We start from the raw sequence: 23,957 nt of genomic DNA on the forward strand, positions 1-23,957 counted from the left end.
GGGTAAACAGCTTCTTTACTGCAAGATTCTCAAAGGCTTTAACGTGTTAGCGTGTGACACGGATCTCCAAGGAGGGAGACCTGGAGGATCCTCATAGAAGTGTCTGCCAAATGGGTTTGACCACATGATGCTTTTTCATGATCATATGAGGGACTGATGTTCTATAAACACACTTTGGAAAACTTCCATTTAGAGAGAAGTAATAAAATAGAAGAGGAATATAGACTAGACCACGGATCGACAGACTGTAGCCATCGGGGCTAATCCGCCCAGCTGGGTATTTTTTCACAGAGCTAAGAATGGTTTGTACATGTTCAAATGATTACGTTTCAAATAGTTATGTAAGTCCTTGCATAACATTCTAGTTTTGACTCTTGGCTCCCAAAGCCTGAAATATTTACTATCTGACTCTTTAAGAAAAAGTTTGCTAACTCCTTTCCTGGGCAACGAAAATATCTGAAGACTTGTTAATTCTTTTCACTCTTCATAGAAACAACAGCGAGTATGATGTGCTATTGGAAGTGCCTACTACGTGTTAGGCATACATTGTTTCCATTAATCTTCACAACTGCGTGAGAAAGGCATTATTGTCCCCATTTTACAGATGAGGATGCTACGTATCAGAGAGGTCAAGGGTGTATCAGAGCCAGAACTCAAACCCGGATCTGTTTAACCCCAGAGGCCACAACTGTTCCTTCGATGGGGTTTTACAAAGTGGGGTCCACACATCTCAGGAGGTGGTTAAGACAAGTCATTGGAGTGTAGCTGTATTCAGAACTCTTGTTTTCCATCTGTGTCTCCTGTGTCTTTCTTTCACACAGAACACTTCCCTTCTGACATTTCTGGCCACCAAACATTTGGGTTTTTTCCCCACACCAAGCAAGTCTCTGCAACACCATCTGGGTATCCTACAACTTAACTTGGTTTTAACACTATCTACCTGGAGACAGTATCAGATACCGTAGGTTCAGGGTTCAGTCCCACATGACTACCCCCCACCCCTTCAGATGCTAACTGCAAGTATTAAGTCCCCAGGTTACCTACAACTTCTGTCTGATTTCGCTACAAATCAGAGGTTTCCATGACCCCCTCCTCAGGTTCAATCAAGTTGCTAGAGAGGCTCACAGAACTCAGGGAAGCACTTACTTACATTTACCAGTTTACTAAAGGGTATGATGAAGGATACAGATGAACAGCAGAAGAAGAGATACATAGGGTGGAGTCTGGGAGGGTCCTGAGGGCAGGAGCTCCTGTCCTCGTGGAGTTGGGGTGCATCCTCCTCTGAGTGTGGGTGTGTTGGCCAACTTAGAAGCTCTCTGAACCCCATACTACTGGGATTTTTATGGAGGCTGTCTCACATAGGCACAATTGGTCATTAGCTCCATTTCTAGTCCTTCTCCCTTAAGAGAACGGGGATGGGTTGAAAATGCCCAGCTTCTAATCAGGGCTTGGCCTTTCTGGAGACCAGCCCCCCTCCAGGAGCCACCCGGGAGCCCACCCAGAAGCACCTTATTGGAACAAGAGCTATTCCTGTCACCTAAGAAATTACAAGGGTTTCAGGAGCCTTGTGTCAGGAGCTGGGGTCAAAGACCAAATTAGAACAAAATATGCTCCTGGCGCTCTTATCACTCAGGAAATTCTGGACGTGGGTTTCATGAGCTCTGTGCTGGGAATTGGGGGCATAGACTGATATAAATCTCTTACTATCTCACAGTAGCGAAAAATTACCTCTTTTAATTATATATTTTTAGCTTATCCTTCACTTTTAATTATATATATTTTATTATTATATAAAAAGTAGTATAATAAATTAGCTAAAATTAGCTTAATCAGCAGCTAATAGGCAGTTTTTAAGGAGCCCGACATATAGTTTGCCTTTCTCCACACCTCAAGTTAGAACTGAGAGAGACAGAAGGACCTGGAAATTGAAAAACACAATGTCAGCTTTCTTCTTCTTTTTTTTAATATTTATTTATTTATTTATTTATTTGACAGAGAGAGACACAGCGAGAGAGGGAACACAAGCAGGGGGAGTGGGAGAGAGAGAAGCAGGCTTCCCGCTGAGCAGGGAGCCTGATGCGGGGCTCGATCCCAGGACCCTGGGATCATGACCTGAGCTGAAGGCAGACGCTTAACGACTGAACCACCCAGGCGCCCCATGTCAGCTTTCTTCTTGAGAGAGCCATGGGGGAATCTGGCTTAGGTGAGCTGTACAGCAGTCATGGGTTTCCTCAGCCTGCATCCCAGAATTAGACATGTTCCCTGAAAAGCACAGGACTTCTTCTGTGGGGGCTCCTTTTACCACTAAGCCTCCCACTGACTGGAGCCAGGTGGAAGGGGTGCTCCCTGAGGACATCTGACCCCAAACAGGAGAGAAGGAGCTGTGTGCTGTGCTTTATGGGCTCTTGCTCCCCTAGTTATCAATCATTGGGAGAATACCCTCTTCTCACCTAGGGAGAGAGAAGGCTGGAGTGTTATTCTAGTGAGGTTCCCACCAAGCATGGAATGTAAGAATTTACTACCTAAAAATAGAGTACATGAGGGGCGCCTGGGTGGCTCAGATGGTTAAGCATCTGCCTTCGGCTCAGGTCATGATCCCAGGGTCCTGGGATCGAGCCCCGCATCGGGCTCCCTGCTCGGCGGGAAGCCTGCTTCTCCCTTTGCCTCTGCCTCTCTCTCTCTCTCTCTGACTCTCATGAATAAATAAATAGAACATTAAAAAAAATAGAGTACATGATATATTCATTTAGTAATACATGTACTTATATACCACATATAGGCTAACTTTATTGATTATACTCAATGAAAACTGTTTGATGATGACTATTGTAAACTATACTGTACGAGTGTGGCCAAGTTCCATGCAGTTGAAAGGAAACCAGAGAACATAGTTAATTGTAGGATCTGGGCCCCCTGAGTCTGAAGAGGAGGTGAACCTAGGCTTTATTAACTTGCATTGGAATGCTCTGAACACAGCTATTAATTTACCGATCACTAAAGGAGAGCTTGTTCATGAGGTAGAAAACAAATTACATTCTTTCAGGCTATTTTCTGAAGTTTCCTACATGGGGCAATTTTGCTATGTGGAAGCCCATTCAGATTGCTTCAGTAAGACCAATAGCCAGTAGGTACCCTTGACATTCATGAGCAGCTCCCCATTCAAGGAAGTATTTTGTACTGGCGATGCTGTGAATGTTAGCTTTGGAGACTGGGTTGCAGTGAGGGGCAGGGTCGCGGCTGGAGTCAAGGTGAGGAATCAGCTAAGGTGGTGGCTCAGACAGAATTCAAGGGAGAGTTGAATTGTAGACTTTGACATTTTCCAGAGTTGGTGATGAAACACTGCTCCTGCTAGATGATCTGTGAGTGGTTTCACCATCAAGTCTGTTTGAGGAACCCACTATAAAAAATCCCCCTCTCAGATGTTCACACTGCCATGTTATTATGTGAAGCTTTGAGATGTCCGGTGTGTCCACAGAACACTTATTTCAGAGTATCTATGAACATTTGTTCTGGAAAAGCTGAATGGGGGCGGATTATAAATTTGGAAGCTGTGATCATTTAAGGTCACAGGCTTTGGAGTTAGATATTCAAGTTCATTCTCTTATTAGCTGTGACTAGAGATAAACTTAATCTCTCAGACTATTAATTTCCATCCATAAAACAGGCGTAATAATTCCTACCTAGAAGAACTGTAGTGAAGGTTCAAGGGATAGTATCTACAAGGTTCCCAGTCAATAGCTTGTATTCAATGGAAGTTAGACCTTTTCCCTTAATTATAGAGTTAGGTGTTTGGAAGGGGATGAATTTTTTGAATAAGATTTTGAATCCAGGAACTAATTGTATCAGGATGAGATGTGTACTTTGATTAGCATTTGGCAGGTGACATAGTTCGGGATAAAATGAGTCAGCTTTAAGACCAGACACTATGTGCTTGCTCTGTGACACTTTGGTGTGGTGCTTTCACCCTTCTGAAATGTACGTAGTGCCTTCATATATAAAATGCAGATACCTACCTTATAGATCATTTTGAGGATGAAATAGAAGTGTATATAGCCTGGAACACAGTAAATGCTCAGAAAAATAACGGTGACATTGTTAATAATAGTATATGAAGCGCCATATTAAAAAAAAAGACTATTTATTTGAGAGAGTGAGAGGGATAGAGAGCACAAGCTGGGGGCAGCGGCAGGCAGGGGGAGAAGCAGACTCCCCACTGAGCCGGGAACCCAACGTGGGGCTCAATCCCATGACTTGGGGACCTAAGCCGAAGGCAGACACTTAACCGACTAAGCCACCCAGGCATCCCATATAAAGTGCCATTTTGAACACTTAGACATGCCAGGCACTGTGCGGAGTCTGGCCATTTCGCAAAAGTGGAGTATGGAGACCACTTCCTCACAACACAGTTTCAAAGGATGCAGGTTTTTGCCGACTCTGACTTTCAGGGGTTGCAGCCCAGGAGCGTGGACTTCGACAAGCTCCCTGCTAAGTTGTATGGTCACTAAAACTTGAGAACCATTGATTGGGAGGCACAGGTTACCAGACGGTGAGGAACCACAGCTGGACCAGATGGATACTAACTAGCGAAGGGATGGACACTAAACACCCTGGATTTGGAGAAGAGTGGCCGCACGACCTGAGTCTTGGACACACAGATTTACCGTGACCCCTTAGAGGGTCATGGTAAGGAGAGTGGGAGGGAAAGTGTGTGAAGGTGTGTGGGACAGTTGGATTGCATTTGGCCTGGCATTTCTGAAGCAGTATAAAGGGAATGGCGAATGTGCCAGTTCCAACAGACCTGAAGGCAATGGGTAAGCAGCTCCTGAGAGTAAGTCAGGCTTGGTTCCTGACCACGGTCCAGTCCCCATCCCATCCCATCCCATGAGGGGAGGGTCAGGTGCCCCTGCATGCCTGCTCCAGGAATCCCATGCCATTCCCAGTTGTATTCTTATGAAGGACCACAGTTAGTTTGGAAAGATTTGGGAGAAAATGCTCCCAAGGGAGGGCGGTGGCTGAAGCACATCATGATTTTTCCTTTTTAGGGGAACAGAGATTAATACAGGAATGACTATTATTCTTAAGCAAGGTCGGTCAGGTGGTCATTGCATTCTTTGAAAGGGAGGATGACTACGGAATGTAAATTTCCCCTTTTGATGTTCTTCTGTCCGGGACTCTGCTGGTTCTATTCTTCTCTCCCTAGGCAGGTGGGCGGTGGTGACATTTTGTTTAATGATTCACCTGAGGCCAAGGAGGCTCCACACTGGGTGTTGGTTTGGCCTCGCCTCTGCCCTTGGGAAAGTAGTAACACATCAGGCAATGCCCTCTACCTCCCAGGAGCGGATGGTGCGAGCAGTCCCTGCAGCCCAAGCGTGGCTGCCCCCTTTGGCCCCCACCACACACTCTTGGCCCAGCAGTAGGCAACACTGGTGAGGGGTTCAAGACACCTTAAATGGGTGAAGCTTTCCATCTTTAGGCACAGAGCTGAGAATATGTGGGAGATACCCAGTGAATACAGGGACGCTTTCCCTTAGTTTCTGGACACCGTCATTCAAAGAATCAAGATGCACTAGGACCCAGACAGAGGAGTCACCCTTACTGCCCAAACAGCTCACCCAGGCTTCTGTTCTTTGAGCCCCAAACTCGAGTCCAAGATGCCAGGGCACAAAGCTATGAGCCTCTTCTTTAGTCAAATGAAATCCATAGACACTGCATCTTCACAATGAAGCTTGAAACCAGTCAAGCATTTTTATTAAAAAAAAAAAAAAGAAGAGAAAGTCTAACGGTATATAGTCTATACATGCTAGAGCTAATTGTTCGCCAGCCCACCCCCCTCACATTTATAGCCTCACGTATTTTTGTGTGTTAACAGGAAACAAAAACCACCACCAGCATTTGTCAGTCTGCCAAGAGGGCATGAGGAGGGCCGTGATACTCCGGGATCTCCAGCGTCACTCTATGAGCGGACATGAGGTGGCGGGGCTGTCAGAGCTCCACTGTTCCTGGAGGGATGCACGAAATGGCCCTAGCGACTTGGTGGTGCTCGGAAGCGGGAAATGTGGGGACAGCTAAGGTGACCATGGTTTATCATCTCCCCGGCACGAGTGAAAGGGGTACTATTAACAGTTACATGGGCATAGACAGGCACACACGGGGGGAAAGTATGGACACCTTGGCTATGTCAGAATTGCTTATTGCTGTAACAAGCCTGGTGGGGGGGCCCCTCCTTTGGGACGTTTATAGAAGGCCTGAAAGTGACGGCTACTGGGTGTGGCCTCTTCAAAGACAACAGAAGTTGAGTCACTTGTCCTGACTGGCGCTGAGAGCCTACTTTGGAGTGGAGGACGGAGACAGGAAGGAAAGAGGGAATGCTGACGCATGAGAAGGGTAGCACCCGAAACCAGACATTACCCCACGGAGCTGGATGTTCGAGTCTGTGGGAAGGGTCCCCAGTAGGGGGTCCAGGAGCAGGTGAAGACCGAGGAGCCTCTGGGTTTTAGCTCTGCAACTCCGGGACTGTCACAGGCTGTGGTCTGTCTAAATGTCGGAACCTCAGCCAAGTTAGAAGCAATTCCTCCAGGCTGACGGAGGGCATCCGACACCCTCAGGCCTCAATGTGAGCCAGCTTCCCACTCCTCCAGGCCACAAGGTTTGACGTTAGGTAATCTTTGGTCTATCGTATGGTATGGCTGGTTTGCAGCAAAAGCTCCGATGGGCCGGGACAACCAAGGGGGAGGGACAAGACTGCCACGCACGGCTCAGGCTGTTATGTGCCCACCGCCACAGTCCAAAGAGGAGGGCAAGACCTCCCAGGGAGCAGCCTGACCCAACCCTTAGAGAATTGGGCACAACGAAAGGATGGCAGCCAAGCCACAAATGTTCCTGTTCTTGGTGACGTCGAGTTACCAGCTATTGGAGGACAGGCGCAACTTCTTCTTTAACCCACTCAGTGCTTTGTACTTGATGCAGGCTGTGTCAATATAGACTGTCCATGCCTCAGCCTCAGGACCTTCCAAAACGTGGGGAGATTCGGCACCTGTCCTTTCCTGTGGCAAGTTTGTTTTCCTACACTCCACCTGGTAACGAGATCCCCAGTGGACTCAGAAATGTTTTAAGGCCAAGAACTTAGCCGAAGAAATTGGTGACGTGGGGAGGCCGTGTGGTGGAGGCTTAAAGTGACTATTGGAAACCCGCTAAGGGCTCTAGCAATTCCTCAGTGAGGTAGGGCATTAAAAGTGGTTCAAGTTGGAGCCCAGCTCCCCCGCCTCAGCCTGGGACAATGACATAAACCCATCAAATGGCAGAGATTTTGAGTGAAACATTTTGCGAAGGCCTCTTTTGCCAAGTGGTGATCCTAAAACTCAGATTTTCCAAAGATTTAGCCGCAGTATAAGCTATGGTTTTTACATGCCCGCCTTTAGGGCTGGCATTTGGCCTGTGACCTCCTGCCCTGGGTGATCATGGGGTGAAGGGAGTAGAAACTTAAATTATGAGGGAGGGTCCCCTGCTTCCCTGGAAATGCCATGCACATTTTGCTGCCGTTAGCAGAGGAACAGTCACGGGCACCGGGGAGAAGGCACCCCTGGATTCAGGTCTCAGCGTGGTCATGATTTGGATGAAACTGGGCATGTGACTTCACCCTGTGAACCTCAACTTTCTCCCCACAGCTCAGCGCTGATCCTATGCACCTCATAGGGCTGTCGTGAGGGTTAAGTTAGAGGAGGGAGCTGAAGCACCAGGGACCTGCCTGGAGCTTGACATGGGAGTTATACCTGTGGTCTGGGCCATTTTCTGTGGGCGTAACTTCAGGGGAGTTTTGCGTAGTCTCCATCGGTTGCTCACCGGATGGCGGCCACAGGGCTAGATGCCGTAAAGCTAAGTCGTCCGGCTAGGACAGCCAGGGAGAGCCACCGGCCACCAGACTCCCCACTTCCGGTTGCCCATGCAAGTGCCCACCACTGTGGCACACGGAGCCCGAGAGACGAGTCCTCAGGCCATGGATGTGTCCTGAGCAAAGAACGGTGAACAGAGAGGAATTGGCTTCAGTACCTTCAGTTCACATCAGAATAACAACAATAATAATAATAAAGTAAAAAGGCAAGTTCTTTCATTTGCAGGAACACTTCTGCCCACAGAAAGGTGGAACCAGTCTATTCCCACCCAGCTGACCTTCAGGAGGAGGGAACGAGGCCAAAGATAAACCCTTTGTGTGAAAGCAGCAAACAAAAACCGTAGCTCAGAGGCAGGCAGGGAGCCACATGGATCCTGGGCTACCCAGCGCCTAGCACGTGGTAGGCGCTCACAAAATACTTGAAAAGGTCACAGAAAGCAGAGAGTGAATCAGGAAAAAAAAAAAAAAAAAGGCTGAGTTCTGTCTTTTGAAGTGTAGTCAAATCCTGCATAACACAGCTTCATAAAAGCTGTTTAAGCCAAAGTGGGTCAAAAACTCTGGAAAACATGCTATGGGCTTCCTTCCAAGTGAGGGGACCTCTAAGACGTGGGTGGCCCTCTCCCAGCCTCCCTTCTTCCCCTGCCATCCTCCCCCACGGTTCTGGGCACAGGGCCAAGGGGCAAGTGGGTATTGCCAGAAGCACCTCAGGGCCCTGTGCCCAAGATCCTCGGGGATGGGGTTCACAGACCGACTGAAGGAAGGAATAAAGATGCTACTGTGAATCAGAGAACGCTCCTTCTCCTGTAGAAGCATCCAGAGTCCATGTGGCCATGGGGAGAGAGGAGAGCAGAAGAGGGCTGTTTGCACCGAAATCTTTGGCACTGCAGGCGGACAGTGGGCGTCCCCGGGAAAGCTGGCCCTGTGGTCCCCAGAGCATCACAGCAGATGGACACTCAACTGGAGATCTCTGAGCTGGATCCTCTTCTGCAGGGCAAGGTGGGATGAAGAGGGGTTGCGCCCTCTCACCCGCCAGGCAGCCTGGCCCACGGGCAAGAACTCTGGGCTGGGAGCCAGAAATCCTGGGTCCTGATTCTAATTCTGCAATGTCACTGTGCCTCTGTGCGCCTCGGTGAACCGTTTCTGTCCGGATGGAAGTGAGAGGACAGACAAGGAGAGGGCACGCACAAAAAGGAAATAGAGGAAAGTATTCTATGAACGCCAGAGAGGAGCAGAAGCGGCAGCAGTCCGCCTGTGGCCATCCAGCTGCTGGTCCTTGCGCCATCAGGGCCCCTCGAGGCTGGCACGGGAGACCACCTCAGCTCCACAGGCTTTATCCCCCAGAGGGGGCACCTGCACAGCAGCAGGAAACGAGGCCCTGTGGCAACCGCCAGAGCTCTGGGCAAACTGCCCCCCACCCCCGCGGCCATGGAGGAGGAGCTGTGGAGGGTGCGGGGCACCCCTCAGTGTAGGCTGCAGTGGGTCGGAGGGCTGGTGGCTACGGGAGCAGCCACTAATGCCCCTTCGCCCACACAACAAGCAAGCCCCTTGGCCACCTGCTCCTGGAGGTCAGCGTCTTCCTTTCCCTGCCTGGTTAGCCTCCCACTGGGGGGGAGGGCACAGGTATGGAAGTCAGGCCAGCTCAAGTCCTCTTTCCCCTTCTTCCTAGCTAGTGTGCCCTTGGGCACAGAGTCCGAGGTTCTCTGTCCATCAAACAGGTGCAATATCCCAAGAGAGGACTGATGTGAGGGTTAAAACAAGAGTGTCAAGTGCCAAGGACAGAGTCTGGCACCTGTTAGCTACTCAGCAAAAGGGTGCTCACAAGGGGTGTGGATTGTGAACGGCTCGTTTCAAACAAACTTGGAGATTCTTGCTCGACGGAGACAAAAGTGAAATGGCCCAAGGTGGGGTGGAGATTCCTATTTAAAAAGCCCTGCGCGGGGAAAGTGAAGCATGCTGGGGCTGGAAGCCCCCCTTTAGGATCTGTCAGGGTCCCAAGACAGAAGATGGGAGGCAGAATGGCTCAGTGGACCTTCAGGCCCACTCCTGGGGCAGCTGCATCTGGTTGAACCTGAGAGGCTCATGGGCCCAGAGCCTCGAGGAGGACATCTCTCTGGGACTGGCAATGGAGCCAACTGCCAGGGCATGGAGTTCTTTCTGGTACCAAGCGTTTTGGAAACGGAGTAAATAAAGTCCCTGGACTTTTAGAAACACGGAGTAGTTGGAGCCAGCCGTCACAGACTGGGTGGGGTACCAGCAACGAGACTGCTTCTGCAGTTTCCAGACAATGGTTCTGGTCTTGGAGGCCTTGGAGAGTCAGGGTCCTGCTGCTAGGTGGCCTACAATGCCACCAGCCGGAAGGCAGGGATGGTGGCGTGGATAGGAAGCAGGGGGTGGGGCCTCTGAGCCTCCAGGGCATGCTGTGGTGGGAGGGACTCCTCTCCACCCAAGGGAGGGAAGAAACCACAGTACTCCAGAGTCTTCCTTCCTTTGAAGCTGCATGAAGGATGATAAATTAAGAGGCATATTAAATATGTGGGTAAAGCCAGCAGGGATGCGCAGGACCGCCAGGCAGGGAAGGAGGCGGCTACGGCTTCTTTTTGAGATAGTTGGAAGGAATCCACCCTTCCCAGGAAGGGGCCCCGCTCAGGACCTGGCAGAACCACCAGCCACTGCTGTTCTTTTCCCGGACCTCAAACACCGTCCCTTCCTGGAAGCTGCTGGTATCTCCGTCTCCTTCAAAGTTGGCCACGGCCACATATAAAGAATCCTTCGGGCCATCAGCGTTGGGAATGGGGCTTGCAGCTACTTTCTCCCTGTTTTCTCCAATCTTGCCCACCATCCGTGGTCCCAGACCACCTTTGCCTCGCATGTCATCTTGGCCGCCTGAGGAGTTGGAAAGAAAAGGTTTGGCTTTAGGAGGGACCAGCAGTGCCCGGCCTGGGGCAGGAGCTGCCTTGCCTTCATTGGCTTCCCGCTGTGGACCTCTGACCTCTGGGAGGGGCCTGGAGGATGAGGAGGTTTTCTTGGGGGGGGGTGGTCTCCGGGGTAGGACCACAGGTCTCTGCGGGGGAGCCTCTTGGAGAGGGGCGGGCACACTCTTAGGCACAGGATCTGTGGTCTTGGCTGGCCTTGGAGGGGCTCTGCAGGACATCTCCTTTGGGCTGAGCCCATCCTGTTTGCCCGTCCTGTCCTGGGTGTGGCCAGGCCCATCACCTAGGAGGAAACTCCGGCTGAAGGCCACATCTTGGCCCCCGGCAGCCTGGTGGCTGCTCTCTCCATCCAGTAAGGGCTTCTCTTGGGACTTGGCAGGCCTCAGCTTGCTCCTGAGGTTGCAGATGTCCACTTGATCTTCACCCTGAGGTGGCTCTGTCCTGGGGGAAGGAGCTGGTTTGGGCCTAACCTGAGGTTTGGACTTCAAGAAGAGATTTTGGGGAATAACTTCTGTCTTCTCCTCTGATGGGTCGGCTTTGGGTTTGGAGATGGGTCGGAGGTTGGGCTTCTTCACCTCCTTGGCCAATACCTTGTGGCCACACTCCAGCCCCATCTCATTTTTCAGCTGGAACAACTTGCTTTTGTCGGGTTTGGGCTCTGGTCTCCTGCTGTCCCGGGCTGGGGGGGTGTGTTTAGCTGGAATCATTGGCAAAATCATGCCTGGAGGTTTGGGTGAGGAGCCCCTGAGCTGTTCCATCCTCTGCCGCTCCCTCTCCTGCAGCTCCCCTTCCGACTTGATGATGGATTCTTTGCGGGGAGGGAGGCTGGGCTTCTCCTCCAGGTCGGGGCTTGAGATCTCTTCGTAGCCGGCACATGAGGACATGTCGGAAGAGGCCTTCCTCAGGGCCTCCTTGCCACCCTTCCAGTCTTTGGACCACGGCAACCCGGAGTCCACGGCACCGTGTGGTGCATCGGGCAGGGGCCGGGAGGGGCCGATGGTCTCGCTGCCCGTGTTGTTCTCCACGGCTGCTGCATCCCCTGGATGGAGCTGGGTCACCTCGTTGGGCAACGGAGCCAGAAAATTGGGTCTTGAGGCATTGCTGGTCTTCTTATACTTGTCAATGAAGGTTGCTGGGGCCCATCCTTCCTTATCTTCAATCTGAATGTACCACCAGCCGCTCAAGTTCTTCTCGATCACCTGGAGTGGGGAGGACAGAGGAGAGCACTTAGTAGGTAAAGTCTCAGGGCCAGTTAACCAGAAGACTCTGGGAAAACCCACATGTAACTGGATTCTAGAAACAGGGATTTTTCACTCAGCAGATTCCCAGACAATGGCTGGGATGGACCATCTATGGAGACTTTACTGTGTATCAGAAGCATCTTACACGGGGGTAGGTTCTTGTCTAATTTTGGATATCCCCGAAAGCAGTTCTGGAGACATGGACCTGGGTACAGGTAATTAATTTGAGAGGGGATTTCAAGAAGCGCAAGTAAAGAAATGGGAAAGAGAGAGCCAATTATGAAGTTATTGTTCTGGGCCACTGGGACTTAATCAGCCAGGGACCCTTTGAGACCACGCAGACTCATCCCAACTGGGGGTTGGGGCCGTTTACCTCCCAATTCCTAGTCCCCAGCCGCCCTGGGGCATTAATCCCCCTGGCCTTTCTGGGCAGGTGCCTTCAGGCAGGTGGAGGAGATGGGAGGCTGTCTGATACAGGGACCCGTGTGCAGCTGCAGGTCAACTCGGGTGGGTCGGGATGCAGGGCAGGCCACCAGCAGTGTCAGCTACGTTTCTAAAGAAGTACAAGGCAAAATCCACACAGCCAAAGCTAGCCTTGATTGTGGCTCTTTCCGTTGAGCACCAGATGATGCAGCTGGCTGGTGTTCAGAGGCCACGCAGTACCAAAAATGCATGCCCTTAAACATGGGCATAACATTCAGCTCGGGTTTAGATAGAGGGAACCCCTGCTGATGAGGGCAAAAGAAACTTTCATCTTATCTCCTTCTCCCTCTGGGATATACACCCACTGAATGGAACAGTGGGCGGAGTCAGCCACGGAATTTAAGGTCTCACGTTTCCCGTCTCCTCTTTGTTCAGTACTGTACAGCTAAAGTGCCCGAAAGGTGTGTCTCTCGCATGTTATGGGCTGAACTGTGTCCCCTTCAAATTCGTATGTTGAAGCCCTAACTCCCGTATCTTAGAATGTGACTGTATGTGGAGAAAGAACCTTTTCAGAGGTAATTAAATCAAAATGAGGTCATCTGGGTGGGCCCCGAGCTAACATGACTGGTGTGCTCATAAGAAGAGATTAGGACCCAGAGAACATTCAGAATGAGGGACGACCACGTGTGAACACAGCAAGAAGACAGCTGCCTCTAAGCCAAGGCCAGAGGCCTCTGAGAAAACAAACCTGCTGCCACTTTGACCTTGGACTTCCAGCCTCCAAAGCCGTGAGGAAATATATCCGTTGTTTAAACTGGCCAGCCTACGCCATTTCATGACAGCAGCCGGAGCAAATACACCGCGATTCCCTGGCGGGCCCCATGCCTACGAGGTCTGATGAATGCTTGCAACGGCCTTATGAGATGGGGATTATCATCCCATTTTACAGATGCAGAACTGAGCCTCAGGACAACTGAGGAACTGGCAGAGGGTCATGTGGAAGGTTAACGGTGGAGGTGGGGGTCAAAGGCGGGTCGGTAGGTTCCAGAGTCCGAGCCTTTACCACTCCTCGACCATGCCCGGGCAAGGGGACCTGCCGGGGGAGGAGCCGTGCTTGAGGTGGGGAAGTGCAGGGGGCGAAGGGGGCCTCGAGTGAGGTCCTGCCACTGCTTCCCTCCGCCCCGCCCAGCCCAGCCTGAGAGGAGTGGCAGCCACAGACCCAGCGCAGGAAGCAGAGGCTGAGCTCTGGGGCCTGCAACCTGGGTTCTAGTCCTGGCTCCACCTTTTGTTGCCTGCATGGCCCTGCGCAAGCCGCGTGCCTGAGATCCCACAGCCCGAGATGGGGAGGCTGGTGAGAACAGTAACACCCACTTGCAGGATTTTCACGATGACCACATAAGCTAACGCAGACAACAGCCCTCGATACATGCTGAAAGGTAAATGTTCCCCATTATTAAACTACAGTGCAGATCACTGACAAGGCAGGATGCACGTAACAGGTGTTTCCCAGAAAGGGTACTGATAAACGCAAGCCCTTTACGTGATGTCTCACCACACTCGGTAGCTCTGGTAACAAAGTGATTCTGGGCCTATAAGTTACTATCGGCACAGCCACAAGTTCAACTCTGCGTATGTGAGAAAATGAAAATAGGACAATAATCACAGGGAAATATATGAATGGGGATTTGCTAAGCTTACACTCTATGCAAATACTACGGCAGAAGCTCCAAACATTTGTGTTCTTGATCACAATTTATGGGAGTTTTCATTTACTAGAGAGAAGCCAAGAACTATTATCAATAAAAGCAAATGCCAAATCACAAGAATGGAGGGGAAGGAAAAGAGCCTGGGCTTTAAAACCACAGAGACCTGGGTTCAAATTCCAGCTCCACAGCTTACTAGCTATAGAACCCTGGGCAATGGGCTTTGTCTCAGGTACATCTGTAAAATGGGCTAAAGATATCAACCTCTTGGGACTTCTGTGAAGACTAGTTCTCAAGTAGGTACAGCACCTGGCACAGAGGGTTTCTATACAAGCCTCGTCATCATTATCATCAACACATGTCTTGACCATACACAGACCAGGTAGGGAACTAAGGTACTCCCAGCAGCTGCACTGTTAGACCACAGTGGCCCCATTAAAGAACTCTGAAGGTTATGATGACATTGAAATGAACCAGGAATCAAAAGTGGAAAAAAGGAAAATATTAGCAAGTACAGAATTGCTCATGAGAGAAGAATACTTGGTAAAGCCAAAATCTTTATTTTTATGTTTTTTAAAGATTTTATTTTTTGTTTATCTGACACAGAGACAGAGATAGTGTGAGAGAGAGCACAAGCAGGGGGAGAGGCAGGCAGGCAGAGGGAGAGGGAGAAGCAAGCTCTCTGCTGAGCAAGAAAGCCCGATGCGGGGCTTGATCCCAGGACCCTGGGATCATGGCCTGAGCCGAAAGCAGCCACTTAACCGACTGAGCCACCCAGGCGCCCTGGTAAAGCCAAAAACTTTAGTGGCAACTACGTCCCACTTGGGTCCCTCAAGCTACCACTGGCAGAACCATAGGCTGACATCATGGAACAATCAGCAGAGAAGTTTTCAAGGTTCAGTTAAAAGAATGTTGGCTATGTGAGCTTTTTTATTGGATTAGCTTTAGCAAAGACAGATCAGATAAAGCCAGAAATAAAAAAGGGGACTGATTCTAGTTGAAGTGGGGGTGGGGCCAGGAGGGAGGCTCCCAACACCCCCAGAAAGCCCCAGGGACCCATGAACTGCTGCATGCAGACTCAGCCCGCGGCTTCAGTGCATTGTCGACGACATCCTGAGCTGCCCTTGGCTGATTTCAGAACATTCTGAGCCAGGGAGTAGTGGTGCCTATCGGCAAATGTTCAGATTGCCAGCATGCTTGGAACAACGGTGGGTTTGTACAAAATGCTTAAAGGACAAGGTAGTTTTATCGAGTTTTTCACTGCTCTGAGGGAAAAAAAACAAACCAAACCTTTATGCTATCCAAGGTGGACTTCTGGTTTCAACGTGAGAGATAGAGTGAATAGCAGCTTCCCTTTTATCTAACAAATCCAGGGAAATAAATGAATACAGAGCCCAGCTCAGAAGGAGGAGGTGGGGCGGGGGAAGTTAGTGGACCAGGACTTGTGAGCACTCACAGATGGAGAGAAGCAGCAGAGGGAGGCTGTGTGGCCCAGGACCGCTGCAGGGGTACCTGCTACAGAAGGTGGAGGAGGGCTGAGGCCCCCCCGGACTTCAAGGTGGTGGAACCTGGGTATAGCGAGGTACAGGAGCAAGTGACAGGGAATGAACTGACACACCATGGCAGACGCAGCCAGGCTGGGTGACCTCTCATGCCCCTTATCCCATTCTTATAGGGCAGGCAGAAGAAAGACGGCGATTGCTCACAAGTGCATGCAGTGAATGTGGGAGCTTGGATCAGAGACACCCAACACCGTTCAGTGGCTGGCTCAGGAGCCCCCCACCTGGCGCTGAAACCCCTGGCAGGTGCCTAGCACCTTGTGTACACGCCCCAGCTGGGCTGTCTGACTGCTGCCTCGTCTTGCGCAGCCCAAGGCCGGTACTAACGCCATGAGAAGAACCTAGATAAACACCGACGCCGCAGCAAAGGATGTACAACTGAGAAAAGAGGTAATGGGCTATAATAATAGGACCTTAAATTCAACATACTTAGTACCCTTAGAAAGGTACGGAAGGGCATCACATTCATAAAAGAACAGGCTATGCTGAAACAAGAGCAAGCGACCTGGAAGAGGAATCGGTAAGAGCTCTCGGACATGGAAATTACAATTGCTGAGGTAAAATCAGTGACGAACCCAACTGTTAAAGAGCCAACTAAGGAGCTAGAAGGTGAAGCAGAATGCTCCAGGAATGCAGCACAAAGGCACGGAGATGGAGAATGTGAAAGAAAAGTTAAGAGACGTGGAGAGTAGGGCCAGAAGGTCGCACAGCTGTGTAATCATAACTGCCCCGGGAGGAAAGAATAAAGAGAGTGAAGGGACGCAATATTTAAAAAAGTAAAAATGGGGAATTCTCTGGGAAGATCTCCTGAGGCCTAGATCAAAAAGGCCCACCACGTGCTGAGCAGGATAAAAAGAGACACACTTTAGTGAAATTCCAGCTTATTAAAGATAATGAGGAACTCCTGAGAAAATCGGAGAAAGGACAGATACCGAACAAGACAAGAAGCATTAGGTAGGTAGTAGCACTAGATGTGAGAAGAGAACAGAGCACTCTGTTCAAAGTGCCAAGGGAAGAGGACTTTCAATTTGAAAGACAAAACCCAAAACATCACTGAAGAAGGAGGGGAAAACCACACTCACTTCTTATGATGTCAAGAAAGCATGTACAGGGGGCGCCTGGGTGGCTCAGTCGGTTAAGTGTCTGCCTTCGGCTCAGGTCATGATCCCGGGGTCCTGGGATTGAGCCCCACATGGGGCTCCTTGCTCCGCGGGGATCCTGCTTCTCTCTCTCCCTCTGCCCCTCCCCTCTATTTGTGCTTTCTTCCTCTCTCTCTCTCAAATAAATAAAATCTTAAAAAAGAAAGAAAGACTGTACAGAAGTGAGGGATTGCCTTCAACTAAAGACTGAGATATACGGCCCCAGAGAAGCCATACGGGGCAGGGCAGGGAAACCAATGTGAATCAGGGGAGGCTTCGCAGAAGAAGTAGGGATTTGAAGAGTAAGTTGGATTTTGAGATGCCAAGTTCAATTCAAAAAATGACCTTGAGTGCCTTCTATGAGAAGGCAGGTGGAGTGCTAGGAGCTGGGTTAAAGCAAGGTCATTCCTGGTAGAGAGAGCTGGGGAAGGGCCAGCTTGACCAGCGGGGATCGCAGAAAAGCAACGGGAACAGACTTTGTTTGGAGGAAGGTCTTAGAGGTGAAAAGATATTAGGGAGAAGTCACATGTTTCACGTGAGAATTGGATGTATAAGTTTTACGGCAGCAAAATGGGGGACCTGGGCATAGAATGATCTTGTAGCACAAGCAAGATGCCTTGTGAGTTCTCTCTGTAGATCTGAAGTTGGGAGGGTCAGGATGGAAAAAAGAAAGGGCAGGAGAAACACCCTTTTAGAGCTTTGTGGGTATTTCTGCTTTCCCCTCAGTCTATCTACATAGATTGGGATTTACATTTTATAAAAATTAGTTTGAGAGACTTTAGCTCAAGCTCTTTAAACGTCCCTGCAGACGGCCCTCCTTCAATGGGTTGAAAGACACTTGGCTTGGGGACAAGCTTCTGGAGAGACCTGGGCAGAATCAATGGTGATGAGGCCCAGGATACACCTTTAGGAAGCTACCTTCTGCTGAGCTGACTGGGCAGCTGGCCCAGGGCACGATGGGAAAGAGGGTGCGATGGGAAAGAGAGAGAGGCAGGAGGTGTCAGGGCTGGAGGGAAAACAGTGGGCGCTTTGCAGATCTCTTAAGAGAGTGATTAAAGACCCTCAGGGCATACCACACTTATGCACTGATAACAGTCATCCATTTACTCCTTATTTCCTTCAATCATCCCAACATTCATTCCTACAGCAACGGTTTACTAGGCACCTACTGTGGACCAACCCGGATGCTAGGGCTATGGGCAAGAACGAAGAAGACACTCGCTGGCCTTCTGAGTGTTAAGCAGGAGGCTAGTGGGCAGACAAATTTTCATCAGTTCAACAATATTTCTTCCAAGCACTGTGCTGGCTGTAAGGATACAGGAGTAGAAAAACAGATACGGTCTCCACCCTCCTGGAGTTCCCAAATGTCCAGCAGATCAATAACAATAGGATGTTAACACTCCTGGTTCAAATCTGGAGACAGACATGGGTTCAAATCCTGGTTCTGCCACGTTTTAGCTGTGTGATTTTGGACAGCACCTTTCTTCCTGAGCCAAAGCTTCCTCATCTGAAAAATGGGGATTGTTAATGGTCCTGCCTCGCAAGAGTAAAAGATTAAGAGAGAGGCTGTATGTGAAGTGCTCAGTTCAGTGCCTGGCCCCTAATTGCTCCACCATTACTTACAGGCTCTCCAGGAAACACGGGAAACAGCCTCTAACTCCATGAGGAAAGAAAAGAAATGGAAGGGGAGAAAGGATTTACGTTGGCCTTTGTGCAGGAACGGAGCAGACCAGCAAAGGAGTGGGAAGAAAAGGAGAGAGAGAAGCAAGAAGGGAAGTAGGTGGTGATAAAAACAGAATACGAGGCAGTCACAAAAGATCCCACAGTATATGATTCCACTTACATGAAATGTCCACAACAGGCAAAGCTATATAGAGAGAAAGCAGATTAGTGGTTGCCTAGGGCTGGGGGCAGGGGGGCTGGGAGGGACTGAGGGGAAACAGGGAGTGACAGTAAATGTGTACAGGGTTTCTTTTTCAGGTGATGAAAATGTTCTAACACTGAACGTGGTGACGGCTGCACAACTCTAAATAGACCAGAAACCACTGGATTGTATAATTTAAATCAGTGAATTGCATGGTGTGAATTATACCTCAGTAAAGCTGTCACAAAGAATGGAAGGAAAGAAGGAAGCAAAGAAGGAAGGAAGGAAGGAAGGAAGGAAGGAAGGAAGGAAGGAAGGAAAGGGAGAGGAAGAAGGAAGGAAAGGGAGAGGAAGAAGGAAGGAAAGAAAAGAAAGAAAGAAAGGAAAGAAAAAAAGGAAGGAAGGAGGAAGGAAGAAGTAGGAGGTGAGAGGAGAGAAATGAGAGAAGCAGGAGGTGGTGCCATGGCTCAAGGATCACAAGTAGGCAAAGGGACACCAGGTCCACTCACCTCGACCTTCAGACCTGCCTGGAAGCTGATGCCATCAGGGATGGTTGTCTGGAATTCAGCAATGGTGTAATACTCTTCCTCCACTTGGGGTGGAATGGGAGGCTTGGGCAGGTTGAGACCACGAGGCTGGCACAATTAAACACAGTGCTAAGTCCGGGGTAAATCTGTTACCATTGGCTGAAGGGGGGAGGTGCTAAGGGACTGGGGCACACAATCACCCTTGAGGGGTGCTGCTGGACCCATTTGGATTCTAAGGGACAAAACACAGAGGACCACTCAGATCATCATCTCCTAGATGGGTCACTGGCCCACCACCTTCTGAGTGAGGAGAACCATGGGACACTTACTGACAATCGTGAAAATCTGAGGCAGGACAATAGTCTCTGAACTCAAGAGGCAGCAAGGGTTGTGGAAAGAACACAGATTTGCAGGTCAGACCCATCTGGGTTGGAAATACTGCTTATGTGTGCTGTGCGCCTTTGGGCAAATCACTTCCCTTCTGGAGCCTCTGTTTTATCTCCTGTAGAATGGGGATCTACCTGGTGGGTCACTATAAGCATTCAATAAGTTAATGTCATGAAGCACCCAGTACATTGCATGGCACCCAACTGATGCTTAATAAATGGCAGAAGGCTCATTTTTCAAAGTATTGGTTAGAAAGGTATCTGAAGAATGAAAAATGGAGTATGATAGTAAGTTACCAGAATGGCACCACACACAATGTTTGTGCATCATCCGAGCTTAGGTTTCAAGTTACCTTCTTTGATCCAAGACAAAGCAAAGTGAGCTCAGGAAGCAGAGAGCACATCTGAGACCTAACTGTCCCAAAGCCATAGGTAACTTGCTTCCCCCCCGGGAACCTAGCCTTTCCCCTGGGGCTGGGACCAGCGCTCGAACAGCCTGCTTCATGAGGCAGCTGTGTGGAGAGGCAAGAGAGCGTCTCTGGAAAGGGCACGGTGGTTGTGAGGGGCCCGTTTCAGGTCAGGGGCTGGCTTCCCAGCAGCAGCGGCCCACTTACTATGGTCATATCCCGGCGAGGAGGCGGTCTCTGCCTCATCTTGGGCGATCCTGTAAAGAGATGAGATCTTACTGCACACAGGTGAAGAATTCTACAGATGCAGTTCCTGTGGGGGACACCAGGAAAGATCCGTTCTGTCCTGCAGAGGATCTGGCAATACGCTCCGGGCTGGTATCAGTGAGCCGCTGAGACCCTTCTCGTGGGAAGGAACAGCCTGACCAGGAAGGGGCTGCTCAGACTTGGCTCAGGACCCTCACGACTGCCCATGTGCTGGAGCCACGTGAAGCCTTCCACGGAGGCCGAAAAGCGTAGGCTTCAGTATTAACACGGGGGCTGGCTTGCCACCAGCCATCTGACTCTGACCCACAGGCCCCATCTGTAGAAAGGGGATAATGCTGGCCTCCCAGGGCCAGCGCGGAGATGAAAGTCAACAGTACGTACCAGGCGCTTGGCACCTGCAGGGCGTGCAATATTAAACAATATATAAGCAGAACCAAACAGACTCAGACTGAGGACATCGGGGCTTTTTGCTCCGGAATCGGGCTGCCCTTGCTCAGGGTCTCAGGGTCAAGAGGATGACTGCAGTGGTCCAGGCTCCTGGCTCAAGGCAGAGCATGTGTCACCCCATGAGCTGGCTCAGCACGAGTCCACACAGACGGCTAGTTTCACAGCTGGGACGTGGAGAGGACTGCTAATCTCTTAAATACCCATCTCCTTTGTCTTCTGTTAGAATTCAATAGCAGGGCGCCTGGGTGGCTCCGTTGGTTGGGCGACTGCCTTCGGCTTGGGTCATGATCCTGGAGTCCTGGGATCGAGTCCCGCATCGGGCTCCCTGCTCAGCAGGGAGTCTGCTTCTCCCTCTGACCCTCCTCCCTCTCGTGCTCTCTGTCTCTCATTCTCTCTCTCTCAAATAAATAAAATCTTTAAAAAAAAAAAAAATTCAATAGCAACAGAGTTTTAGCCAGACACTTAGCTGCTACATAAAGGCTGCATTTCTCAGACTCCCTTGCAGCTAGGTATTGCCCTGTGACTCAGTTCTGGCCAGTGGGATGTGACAGAGGGCAAAGTGTGTACCTCTACTTCCCCCTGCCTTTTTCATTGGCTGGACGAGGGGGGCGCCATCTTGGACTAGAAAGAGGAGGGCAACACAAGATAGACACCATGTAACAAGACTCTTGACTCATGGAGCTTCCATAGCAGCCCTGGACATGGAGCTGGACCACTTTGTGAGAAAGAAACAAACATCTAAATTATTTGAGCTCCTGTTATTGGGTGTGTGTGTGTGGAAGGGGGAGGGGGAGTATCTTTGCTCGAGCATCTGAACCTATATCCTCACGAAGACGTGGGGTTTCAGATTCTCATTTGCTCTAGTGTTAATGGGAATCCTCCTGGGCTCTTGTCTGTGATAGAACCACAGAAAGCAGGGGCTCGCCAGAACTGCCCCCACCATGGCATGTCAGTGTTTTCTTCTGAGAAACCAGCTGAGCAGAGGATTGAGAAATTCTTGAGTTTCAAGAATTCACTGACTTGTAGCAGCTTTCTGAGCCACTGTAAATAGCTGAAGCCTAGCCGAAGCCTAGCCAGGGGGAAGGCAGGGGACTATCCCAGCATTCGACCTTCCCCCCACCGTCCCCCCAAGCGCAACCAACCAGGACAGGGCCACATGCCTGAGGCTGGGGTCCCGTGCAGGTCGCAGACAATAATAAGGAGGCCTACTCTTAGGTGTGTTGGGAACATTAAACAGAAACATATACATGGGAGGCTATGGAAAGGAAGATGGGTAAAGAACTGTGGTTAGAGTAAACTCAACACAAGGTCAACTTCTTCTGGCTCAGAAGTGAGGCCATGCAGAGGGCACAGGCACTGGAGTCAGGAGGGCCTGGGTTCAAGTCCCAGCCCCACCGTTTACTAGCTGGGTGGCCCTGGACAAACCACCTAATGTCTCTGGGTCCTAATCTGTAAAACAAAAGTAATTTAGTCCCTCAAAAGTCGTTACAAGGAGCCAGTGAGACTAATTATAAGATTCCCGACACACTGTAGGGTTTGAGAAACAGTAGCTCTCTCGATCACCATGAGAAGGTGGGAAAACCATGGTCTAGATTAAGCTACCTAGGATTTCCTGTCTACAGGATATGAGGAGCTCCGAGCATGGAGCCTGGCACGTAGTAGGCACACAGCCCCCCAAGCACGAGCTTGGTGGGGTTGCGGGGGCGGGGGGTGATCACTCACTCTGCTTGATGTCACCGTCGGGCACCGGGCGGCCTTCAAACCGGCCGTCCCTCTGGTTGTTGAGCAGCTCCCTGTCCCGGCCCACTGAGCTCTGCTGCCGGGAAACTCCGTCCAGGTCGAGGACGCCGCTGTGGGCTGAGGAGCCAGGGCCCAGCTTTGGGGGTAAGGACTCCCCACTGTTCTTCTTCAGGTAGGAGGCTGGGGCCCAGCCCTCTCTGCCCTGGTACCTGGGGGGAGGAAGGATGCTGGACAGGCTGCTCGACCAGGCCCCTGGGAAGAAGCTGTGCTTCATGTCCCAGATGGCAGAAGCGATGGGCCAGAGGCTGGCATACCCCTTGCTGCCCTCAGCTCGGCATTCAAGGCCTTTCCAACCCGGCCTCTGCCGGCCTCCCAGCCTCATCCCTCACAGCAACCTCCATGTCCTTCCCACCCCGTAAGGCTTGTAGTCTCCCAAATGCACCACCATCTTTCACTTCCCCAGCCTCTGCTCTTGGAAACCCTGTGTCAGGAAAGCCCCTTCCCACTCTCCTCCCTGCTCTTCTTTCCCAGCTCTGCTTAATTAATGTCATTTCCTTTCTCAAGCCTTTCCTGAACCTCACAGACAACGAAGCCCTCCCTCCACAGTGCCCCACTGCCTCCCGCACACACCACCACCCCAGCACCTGTGACACACGGCGACACTGTCTCCCCAGTGAGAACACACAGGCCTGGGGCAGAGATGGCACCTGATCGACCTCTGTGTGGCGACAGCCTCGGGGCCAGTGAACGGAATGAAGAAATAAAAGGACAAGTGGACAGTCTGCCCACGGGCCTGGCAAAGGCGAGCAGCCATAAAGCACCTGCTACGCTCGCTGTCCCGTTACCGTCACTGCAGCAATGACAATGATGACAATGGTAACTGGCACTTAGTGGGCACACCTCCTGTGTGCCAGTCTGTTCCAACCACTTTATAGCTGGGGACGTATTTCATCCATCCAACCCTGAGAGGCGGCAGAAATGGATTCAGACCTAGTCTCTGCTCCTAACCTCTGCGTGTCGCTGCCTCTTCCCAGCAGCCCCCGCTTCTGGCACAAAGCCTGGCACGGGCAGGGCGGGCTCCGGTCACATGGGTTAACAAGTAGATTAAGCGTGTTCCCTTCAGAGGGGAACGAAGCCAGTCAGGGTCTGGTTGCAGGGCTTGCTAAGAATCAGCTGGCGGTCCCTGAACCGCACAGAGACCGAGACCCTGACAGATAGCTCACTGAATTCCAAAGGAACTCAATGAGTGAGATGATCACTTAAGTCTGCACAACGGAGCTCAGTTTAACAGCATAACCGGAGGGGTCCAGCTGGACCAGAGGAGCACCGGAGCCCACTCGCACCAGCTCGTGACAGTCAACTGTGTCCATCTCTTCCAAACCCCACAGTTACTGACATTGCATGGATGGCCCGAAATCACCTGATGGGAGTATTTA

The 23,957-nt window shown here is 50.7% G+C and overlaps 1 protein-coding gene across 2 annotated transcripts in view; it reads right to left on the reverse strand.

Annotated features, from left to right (window-relative positions):
* The window catches only part of SH3PXD2B (SH3 and PX domains 2B), a 109,558-nt gene continuing 85,601 nt past the window's right edge, over positions 1-23,957 (reverse strand). For both annotated transcript variants that reach the window (XM_081826324.1, XM_081826323.1), the window contains 4 exons: positions 22,504-22,726; positions 20,275-20,324; positions 19,257-19,382; positions 1-12,017 (listed from right to left, as the gene is read on the reverse strand). In XM_081826324.1, coding sequence (XP_081682450.1) covers positions 10,473-12,017; positions 19,257-19,382; positions 20,275-20,324; positions 22,504-22,726 — 1,944 coding nt within the window. In that variant the 3' untranslated portion in view covers positions 1-10,472. The remainder of the gene's footprint in view (positions 12,018-19,256; positions 19,383-20,274; positions 20,325-22,503; positions 22,727-23,957) is intronic.

Source organism: Leptonychotes weddellii, chromosome 7, assembly GCF_054177405.1.
Source record: "Leptonychotes weddellii isolate Sample4059 chromosome 7, ASM5417740v2, whole genome shotgun sequence".
In the NCBI taxonomy this organism is placed as follows: domain Eukaryota; kingdom Metazoa; phylum Chordata; class Mammalia; order Carnivora; family Phocidae; genus Leptonychotes; species Leptonychotes weddellii.